Below are 11,179 nucleotides of genomic sequence, written 5' to 3'. Positions count from 1 at the left end.
TATTAACGTGTCAAGGTTCTTTTTGTGACTTAATCAATAACTGAATTGTTTCTATAAAATAGAAATATGGTTTATCGATTATTTGTAGTGTGGTTTTAGTAGTTTTTAAAGATTTCGTAAAATTAATTTTTTCTATAGAAAATGTTCTTTCATAATCGTGTATGTAAATACTAATTATTCAAATATATACAAATTATAATTACTTTTATATATAATAAACGATATATTTTCTTTTTATATTGTATAATATCATTCGGTGTTTTGTTTAATAAAATACCAGACTTTAATAATACCAGAAAAATATTGTACACGTGAATAATTCACTGTGCAATTAAACATGACAATGGATATGGTTCAATGCTTTCATGCATAGCCATAGAAAATGAAATCGTTCATTAACATCATTAATACAATAATGTACCATCATAAAGTTCCATGGATTTTAGTTTGAAAGGTATTTTTACCACTCGAATTTGCATCTTGATCATGGTAAGCCGTGTTAATGAAACACTTAATATTTAATTGCCTGTATCACTGAATTTGACAAACAATTCGAAACGTGCGAATGCGCAATTAATTACAAAAACACAGGTAACGATTATGGTAATTGAATGGTATTTGTGATTAGCAAAAGTCATGAAACTCTATTTTACAATGACCTGTAAATTGCAGAATTGAACGAACCCGCATTAACATAATACCGCCGTGACAGTTCGGTTAAACATGCCAATGGTATTCTCATCACGTAACCATTTTGTTTTAACAAAGTTATAGGGAATAGTATAATTGAATTTTGATTATCAGTTCTACATTTTCTACTTAAAAGTATATACGAAATTAATTTTAGATATTGCAAATATATAAATTAAAGAAATTTTACGGACGTTTGTTTTTGATTGTATAGGGGTATAGTTTATTTTTCAGAAAGTATATTTCTTTTGTATTATTAAACCACATATCACACTTTCGAGTTTTTATTAATATACACAACTGACAAGAGTAAATGAGCATAATTTTTAAAAACGGAATAGGAGGAAAAACATAATTTATAAGATTCTTCTATCTTATATTTACTTTTATAAACTCTGAAAACGATCAGAAGGAAATAACAGTCAGTTAGAGCAATCTGACATATTTGTTCATAGTGCATGTCAACTTCAGATATATGTATATATACATATAATATTTAAGAGTTAAATTTGTATTTATGTTCATTAAGTAAGTAACAGTAAACATGAAACTGCCTAAAATACTCTCATCATTGTATTGCTTATAATTATAATAATTTTAAAAAACGTCTAATTTATTTGTAACTTCAGTAACTATTAATACCGATCATTTAATTATTTATGACTAATGTGGTCATGTACATTATGACACACAGTGATTTCTATTAAAGCATTTAACTGATTAAAACTTTTATTTTGTATTAGAAATAATAAAGGAATAGAATTTAATAGAATAAATAGTAAGTCTGAGTCAATCCCAATTTAATAAAATATTTATAAACATCCCATTTCACGTAACGATCTGCATTCCATCAATCGTCACTATCCTAACATGTACATGCTTGTTCTACTTAAAAAAACTGAATTTATTAGAAATTCTGTAGACGTAATTAAACTGTTTTTCTGAAGCTTTGAAGACACCTGAAACTTTTTACAAAAAATTGAGGATGGGCAATCAAAATAATACAATAATTAATTTTGTAAAATTTGATTCGAACTATATTTACAGTGTCACATCAAGATTAGTCGTATTTTATACTAAATGTATAAAATACTTTAGTGTACAGGTCTTGAACATGTTTTCTTTATCGTATTAAGATGGGGTGTGCGAGAAACCCTTTACAGGGAACTATGCTGGTGTGTTACGTTCCTGCCCCCGAGTCACTGCTAGGGGTGCTTGCCCTGCAGATGAACTTAGACAGTAGGTTGCTGCCGTGAAAGACGGTGTTAACGTCGATAGCTACTATTCAAATCGTTCAGTAACCCGAATGTCAGTCGATATCTGTAAATTCGATGGCCAGGATGAACAAGGTCTTCCAATTCACGTGTCGCAGGTATGTTTCTGTTTTATTCCTTCCAGCGTTTTGATAATTACTTTCGCTTTAGTGTAAGTACATCAATTTGTAAAAAACAATTTTGCATTTACTGATCAGAAAAAAGTTCTATTTTCTGTATTTTTCTATTTTCTTTGCATAATTCTTGAAGAAAATCGATATATTATAGCGTTTTCCATTTCATATCTTTTACGTTCAATTAAAGTATCGTTTCATTGTTGTGTTAGAATAATATTTTCAGTTAATCATTTATGTACTTAAAAGAAAACTGCTCTCCACTTATGTTAACCACGATACGCAAACTGTCTTCTTTTTAATGATATCATGTTGTGTTTGATAAATATTGTGTACATTGAAAATTAATTTTTTTTTATTTAAAAATGTCAAAGGATTACATCTATAAGTAGTAGCAACACTCACCGATATTTTTTTCAGTTTCTTGTTCCTTGCGGAATGGGATATAAAGTTCTTAATTTACAGTTTCCTTTCGACACGAACAGTTTTTTCGTATTCCAAACGTTAGTAGAGAATCAATATTAGTCCAGTATCTTCGACGTCTTTCAAAGCAATCTAGCAAATTATTAAGTTGAACACGGATTTTCAGTGGAAGAACTGAAACAAACTTTCATTCTGTAGAACTTCGAAGTAAAATGAAACGATGGATATTAAGGATTGTGGAAACATCCTGCGAAAAATCTGTTTGTTTGCCTGTTCGACTTTACTTACAGTAGGTTCTTTAAAGTTTGCAGTTTGAGGTACTTCATAACGAATACCATAAGATTTCAGAATTTATTGGACTTTGTATCTAGAACAATACGACGATTTTGTTTGAATCATTTAAAAAATACATTTTTATGATACTACTTGAACAAAATTATTGTAATTAGTGTATACTTTTTTATTGCGACGGAAATTATGAAGCAGCAAACTTTGAGAAATATATTTCGTTCCATTAAAGTTTAAATGAATGATATTATTAGAATTTTTTATCTTTTAGAATTTGTTAATTGTATGAATGATTTCGTGATTACGAACGTAAATGCTTTTTCAAAATCGACTTCCAAACCGTTTAAGGAAAGAATTAACATTAATGAATTGCACATCGTTGACAGTAAAAAATTTTTAATTCTTAGCTGATTTATTTTTACATTACCTTTTCTTTGTGATCTACTTTTCTCTTTTATTCTTACAAACATTATTTATATGGATTTATTCAAATAATTCAGCGAATGATTTCTTCACTCTTTAAAGAACGTGGGACTCCTGGAAACGTATCGATACATTATGGAGGATGCAGCAGGTAATTGATGTTAATAATTATTAATTAAGCTTATTTCAGTTGGTATTATTGTGTTTGTATAATGTTTTATCAAAAATTAATGAGAAATGTGGTACAAGAAGTAAGAAGAAATGTATTACAAATAATATGGACCATGTTTCATATTTTTAATTTTATATTTTAGTGATTTGTTTGTACATGAATAGATTCAGTAATCCAACTATAATTTCTATGTAAATGTAAAAGTTTGAAATTTATCTTCCAAAGGAAGAAAAATTTGGATTTTTTTATTGAAAAAATCTATAATTATTCCGTATTTTTATTTATTCCTAATTATTAGAGCAAAAATTCTAGGAATCCGAGGAGGAAAGGATAAACCATTACTGTTTGTTAAAATAATTAAAAAATCAGATGATTTAGTAGAAGAAAGCTTCTAATAGACTTATTAAAGATAGAAATACTGTGAACAAATGTGTTTTGTAACTTGGTCGATGAATACTCAATGCAGAACAATGAACGTTTAGCCTACATGTTATTGATTTCTTTTTTCCGAAACGGCGGATATCGTAATTATTCAAATGTTTTCGTACGGTAGTATATTCTGCATATTTTCCGCGTAGTTTCAAACCTATGCGCGCATGAATATTAGCGTCATAATAATAAAGAATTAATTGAAAACCAGTGAAACATCGCAATGCATAAGAGAATTAAAGAGACAATAATTATCTGAATAGAACGTTTTATTTGTCTTTCTCCGATTTCTTTTTCAGATCCCCGAGTAGCGGACTGGTTTTTAATGGGTAGCCCAGTTCCATTGTTAGGAATTATATCCCTTTACCTCGCGTTTGTTCTCCGTCTCGGTCCACTTTATATGAAGAACCGAAAGCCGTTCAACTTGAACAAGCTCATGATATTTTATAACATTTTTATGGCGACCGCAAGCGCTGCCGTATTTTATGGGGTAAGGATAGTAAGGACAACTTCATGTCGGTTTAATTATTAAGGACAGCAGTTTCGACTTCTGTACAGAACATTCGGGATGACAGAGATATTGTAAGCTATCTACCACATTACGAGCCAACTAAAATTGAACATTCACTCTTTATACTTTGTAACAAATTCAGCTGAGCCAGCATTCGATATATGGACATATAATAATGTAATCCTTCCAAGATAGGTATTTCTTTTTTTATCATTTATCGTTATTTCTTTTACGTATTATCTGGTAAAATTGTTGGTCTTTATAGCTACCCATACAAATCAATGTTTAGTTGTGATTGTGAATACTTACAAACAAGTTATGATGAGAATTACGTTCAGTCCTATGTGTCGTTTACTCATTTACTTTCGTTGATCATTTTATTACCTGATTCTTTGAAATCTCGAAAATGTTTTCAACTTTTAGACTAATTATATTTGTTCAGAAATATTTTGATAACAAATTAATGAACGATTTGGTAAAATGTTTATAACGTTAACAATTAAATAAAACAAACAACTGGATGCTAGTGAGTTAGTAAAAAGTAAAAAAAATATTTACTTTTACCAACATATTTTTATGTTCGACAATTTTATAAAACATGGACTATTAAAAGTGTCTTTTGGATTGAATTCAACAATGTTTCAAAAATTTAATTTGTATTAAACGAAGCATGACAATTTTCTGTCACTAAATGGAAAGAAATATTATTTATAAAACGAAAAATCTATGTTTCGAATAATCAAAAAAATTTAGGTATAATCCTAATGAATTTGAATTTTAATTAAGACAATATTGACAAATAATATTTTAACAAATACTGAATAAAATAATACAAAATAAAGACGTGTAAGGAGCAAATGAAATATGAAAGATTCTAATTTCGTATTTACTTCCAAAGAAGTTAACATACTATTACTTTAATACAAGAAAAGTTTCGCATCCAAGTTTCCATAATAAAATATGTCGAGTACTTCTGGACTTCTAAGAGTAAAGGGTTATTTTTTCACACTAGTCACAGTTTTAATAAAAAAGCACTTTTACATTCACAACTAATACACTGACAAAGAGGATGACGAAACATATTGATGTTAGAATTATTATTTGTTTATTAACAATGTTTTAAATAATAAGTTAAGACTTATAATTGATAATTTCAGAACAACATTGCGATATCAGGAATTTCTATACCTGTAAAATTATCTTGCCTAGATATTCTAAACAGTGAACAAATGACGGTAGCCACTGTTACTGAATGCGGTTTGCTATTTCGATAGAAATTTGAACACCTATATGTATTTCCATTCAATTCACTTGGAAAAGTTCAAGCTCTTTTGTATTCGATGTTTATTTACGACATTTTACAATATCAATATTCTTGACTCAATATTTCATCATTACACTTTTGTTATCGTTTAAACGTTCAATTCTGAAAGCAGATAACATTTTTATTTTTCTTCCTGTCAGAAATATTATATGTATTGGGAATAATGAAAACTTATATTACTAAATATAATTTAATTTGATGGTACATAAAGAAATAAATATTAATGAAATTTCTATGAATAAATTGAATTTAAATAATGCCAAATTATGGATGCCAATTAATGGAAGCAATTAAGAAATTTTGTATTACGAAAACCCTAATTTGTTGAAAACCAAAAATAATCGAACTTATTTTGAATCATCGGCTTTCAGCAATAGTTAAAGTGTTTTACACATTTGATGATATAAATATGTACGTTTCAACTGTTTGCCTTCCGGTTTCTTTAGCCACTGTATTCTAGAATTATACCGTAATTAATATTTCACTAGAGAAGAAGGAAATTCTAGTAGAAACCTTGTACATTTAAAGCGGAAAAGTACTTTTCTATTTCGACTGTGGAAGCGTTAACAGTGTTCTTGTTTATTCAATTAAGATTGAAAACTTCTTCATAAGTCTTGCTCGATATTATCAAGTAAAGTTAATACTTCGCACAACTTAATACTTACCACAAAAAATCGTTTTTACATTTACTATTCTACCTAACAATTATAAACTTTCCAGCTTCTTACGTCTGGCTTTACCACGAAATTTTCTTTAGGATGTGAAATTCATGTTGTTTCGCATGATGCTGAATCATATCGCGTAAGTAGTGAACATAGTTGATAGAAACATATATATTATACGCATAGAATTTATAACTTAAGAATCAGACAAATGCAATTTGTGTCATTTCTACCAGATGGCGCGATGGATATGGAGGCTTTTAATATTAAAACTTTTCGAGCTGGGCGATACAGTAATTTTCATCCTCAGAAAAAAATTCAATCAAGCAACCTTCCTTCACATTTACCATCACACTTCTACCGTTCTCCTTTCATGGATAACGTGCAAATTTGTGCCAGGTAAATCAATATTTTTCATAAACAAACTTTGTTTAAATTTAATTTCCATAGAATTATACTATTTCCATTTCTCCATGTCGTTTTAGTTTTCCTTTAATTTATCCTTTAATTTTACATCCCCTGTTTAGTGTTATTCCTTAAATGTATTCGAAGTCAAGTTATTTGATCAACAGATTTGAAATAAAATAGAAAGAAAAAAGGAGAAAATAACTAAAAGCATCATTAAAGTTTCCTACACACAAATTTGTTATCTCTTTCTTTGAATTTCACTTGGCCACCGAAATTTCATTTCAGCCGTGAGTTGACAATATTTTCTGAATGAAAATCGCATTATTTTCAGGTGGCATGTGGACGTTCCCGATTATGCCAAACTGTATAGTGCACGTGATTATGTACACCTACTATCTCCTTGCTTGCTTGGGCCCAGGAATGCAAAAGAGGATCGCACCTTGGAAACAATACATTACAGGATTACAAATGGTACGTTTCCATTTTGTATCTGACTTCACTATCTCCCGGCGCAGCGCGTACAGTACGGAACGCATATATTGTCGTGCCGTGCGTTGCGCTGACTGAATTGCCGTGCTGGGAGCGTTATTCGCTCATTTCACCGTACACGCGCCCGCGCATCGCGTAATCGTAAAATTACATTCCGTTGCACGGCGAATTTTTCGAAAGGGAATTGCTATTGACGTTTGGCCGCTACGGCCGGGAAACACGGTTAAAGGAAATTAATCTGGACCAATAACGGATTGCGATGAGAAACAACGGGCAATGAATGACTTTTCGACGAAACGAAGTTACCGGTAGCGATTGCTGTACTTTTCAAGAGATGACAATAATCTGTTCTGCGGTGAAATATTTGTAATGGTATAATTTTCGGATAAACACGTTGCTGGAAAATGTGCGACACGTAAAGATCTTTGATAACAAAGTAGGTGCTACTAAAAGCATGACAATGTTTTGCCGTTAAATGGAACGAAGCGATTTCGTGAATTTTTCGTTTGATCCTGTGTTCCAGTAGAAATTTTAGAAATGATTAAAAACGATAAGTAAAGAACGTTAGTCTTTTACATATAAAAATATTAGAAGATATAATATGGTTCATCGTTTTTAGCGAGAGAAGAAACTTTTGTGCAATTATTTAGGTTATTTACTGCTGTGTAGTTTTCAACACAATGAAAGTTATTATTGTGTTTATAGGAAATTAATTTAAAAATATAAATTATTTTAATTTTAATAGCTTTTTATTGCCAATGATGAAGATAATTTTGATTGTTTATTTTACGAAACATCCTGTACATAAATATTTCTATTAATTGAAAAAGTAGGATACACCAGTTTAAAAATGAATAACTTAATCTTTCCAAAAAACTTATTGATCCCAAAAACGGTCAGACATTCAATAAGTTTCACGTAGCTGACAGCTACAACGAAATTGTTCTTTATGCTTTCACTGGCTTGCCAGGAATTGCAGATGAAACGCATGCAGTCGTAAAACATAAATGCCAAAAGGTACACGGAAACAATGTTTTTTATTGAGGTGCCCTGAAACAACGAGAATAAATCAGATTTTCGGAACAGTTCTTTCATTTCAACTCAAACATACGATTCCGCGTTACTCGCTGTGATTTAGTTAATGACGCTGTTAATATAACAGTTATTGAGATTCTATTATTAAAGAAGAGTTCAAAATAAATATTATTTAATGTGTTAGTAATATATGCACATGACGCATCTGTTTTTATTGACTACTATTTATATCAAAAAAACAGAAATGACAGTGAATATAATTTTTTATTGCACTATATATACTTGTAAACTTTTATTTATAAACTTTCGAAAACCAATGTTCTAGAAAGTAATATTTGACAGAGTTTATTTTAAATAAGGTATACACAGCAAAGAAGAAAAATTTAAATGGAAAGTGACATATTAATTTCAAAATATCTGCCGGCCAATTAATATTTTACAGAATAATAAAATGATCGCCATATTATAAAGTCTATACTATTTCATTATTAATAACTTCATTCATTTAAGCAACGTTAAAGCACACTGTTAATCAAGACATAATTTATAATCACGTTGCAAATATTAGGAAAAATATATCTTAGCGCCCTTTATGTTAATCACAATTAAAAAGGTTCGTATTCATACCATAATCAGCTCATATGAAATTGACTATTAAACTATTTAGTAAATTTTACTAAAACGTAATTTTCTCAATTTATCAGCTTACCACATAACTCTAAACAAAACAGTTTAAAAACTTAAGAGTCTAACCACTACAAAACAAACTAACGAGACTTCATGGAAACTAGTAATTTCTTCAATTCATCGGCTTACCTTCGCCAGAAATTTATAAACGCTACACGTGCAACAATACAGAAACGAAAGTATACCATTCAAATAATTCCTTTTGCGCTGTAAACTCTGGAAAACTGTATAGAGAACGGTTGAACGTTCGGTTATCGAATCACCGTGCAAAAGATGCAATATGCTTCGGAGTGCACATGAAACACACAACGTCGAGCAAATGTGTGCATCACTCGATCTGGAATGCGAATATTAGGTCATATTCGCGAATCGTCCTTCCTAACTCGATAACCAGGTTTCCGCGAAAGCTGAAGAGGTCGTAAGTACCGGACGGAAAATTATAGACGGAGTCCGCAGGCGCGGCGATTCGATTTCGGGTTTGAATCCTGGGAGAAACAACAGCGAAATGAAATGACGCCGGAGAAATCGGGCAAAGAGGTGCAGGTATACAACCAGGAAGAACGACAACAGCACGGTTTTTAATTACATAATCCGTCTCCAGAGAACTTTTAGTTCTGGCGAAATATCGACAGGACGATTTATCGGATTACTTGGACATTTAATTTCAAGCAAAACGTTTACACTATGCAAACTGAAATGGCCGGATGAAGAGGACAACGGCAGAGTAAAATGTCGTCTCGTATACAACGAGGAAAGAGCTTAATAAGCCTACCTGCATGAAGAGTGTTGCATCCATTTCGTATTGTTCCTGTGAAGCAGATATTTTTTTTTGGCTTACATTCTACCTTTGCTACGTCTTTGACACTAGATTTACGGAACCCGTCAATTTGGCGGATATTGATTTTTCTAAACATTTTTTAGTAACGTTTTCAGTTGCTTTTGATTCGTGCAACTATGTGAATACGCGTTGCAATACTCTGGTATTAAAGCTACAATTCTCGCGACCTATATAGACGAGCACGTAGTTTTCTAGGAACAATGGAATAAAGTGTAGAATAAACGTCCGTAAACCTAGTATTAAATATTACGTTTTAAGAATTGGTTATGTCATTTAATTGTTTCGATTAATGCAATTTATATGTGACTATAAAGATATTCGTGTAATTTATATGTAATTACGAAGTTATTAATGTAATTTATAAGATAGGTAATAAAGTAATGTAATTTATAGAAAATAGAGTTGTTGCTTCATCGTGAGAATTTGAATCATATTACAATATTATATGTATTGATTTTCTAATATTTTAAGTTCTATGTTCTGTGTGAACAATCTTGGATGTTTTCCGTTGCTTTGAGTATATTCGCGAAATATAATGAAGTTAGAAGAGTATATGTATTTAGAAAGTACAAGGAAAGAAATATCTTCGAGAATTTTGTTTCATTTCATTAACTTTTTATAAAGATGTTTCGAAAAATCAAACTGAGAGATTATTTAATAGTTATTAAAATTAGTCTTTAACAGTTACTGCAAGCAACACAAAATCACAAGCGCAGAATATCTGTAGAAATTGTAACTGTCTGAAACACGAGCAATACAACGTTCATTGTAAATGTGTTCTTTTGTGGTTGCAGATCCAATTCGTTATTATGATAGGCCACACATGTCAAACTTTGTTTCCATCCTGCGAGCCAAATCGAAAACCGGTGGCTTACATCTACATGTCTCAAATACTTACTATGTTCTACATGTTCTGCGACTACTACAAGAAATCGTATCTCAGAAAAAAGACGCAGTAACAGACTCAATTATTCTATAAACATCGAGGTAAGTAACTCTCCATAACATCGTATTTTTACTCGAATTTCGTGCGAAAAGGAGGGATTAAAACATGCTATCGAAAATGATTGAAAACGAGAAAAACTCTCTTATTCAAAGTAATTAAAGAAGTATCTGAAACTTCCTTAATACCTCAATCAGAATATAATAGAATAAATATGTTAATAGCGAATAAGTGATTAATTTCATCACTTTATAACAATGATCATTTAAAAGAGCTAAAGAAATAATATAAAATGAACGGTTCAAATAAAACGTTCGAAAATGCGAGAAGTAACCAATTCCCATTGAAATATTTATTTAAAAGCAAACATTACCATATAGTCTCACAATATAATTAAAGTTTAATCTGGAAAGCGCACTCATTTTCCAAAGTTTCAATCGTTTCCAGGTCCCTTAAAATGTATTCAATAA

At 30.5% G+C, this 11,179-nt stretch overlaps 1 protein-coding gene across 1 annotated transcript; it reads left to right on the top strand.

The window, feature by feature from the left end:
• The first annotated feature begins 1,941 nt into the window (after positions 1-1,941).
• LOC116433719 (very long chain fatty acid elongase 7) lies at positions 1,942-10,725 on the top strand. Its single transcript, XM_031992127.1, has 7 exons — positions 1,942-2,062; positions 3,314-3,362; positions 4,112-4,302; positions 6,368-6,448; positions 6,546-6,708; positions 7,049-7,188; positions 10,561-10,725. Exons 1-7 carry the CDS (start codon positions 1,997-1,999, stop codon positions 10,723-10,725), a joined length of 855 nt encoding a protein of 284 aa, XP_031847987.1. The 5' UTR covers positions 1,942-1,996.
• The last annotated feature ends 454 nt before the right edge of the window (positions 10,726-11,179 follow it).

Source organism: Nomia melanderi, chromosome 8 (assembly GCF_051020985.1).
Source record: "Nomia melanderi isolate GNS246 chromosome 8, iyNomMela1, whole genome shotgun sequence".
Lineage (NCBI taxonomy): Eukaryota > Metazoa > Arthropoda > Insecta > Hymenoptera > Halictidae > Nomia > Nomia melanderi.
This window is presented reverse-complemented; position numbering and strand designations above follow the sequence as displayed.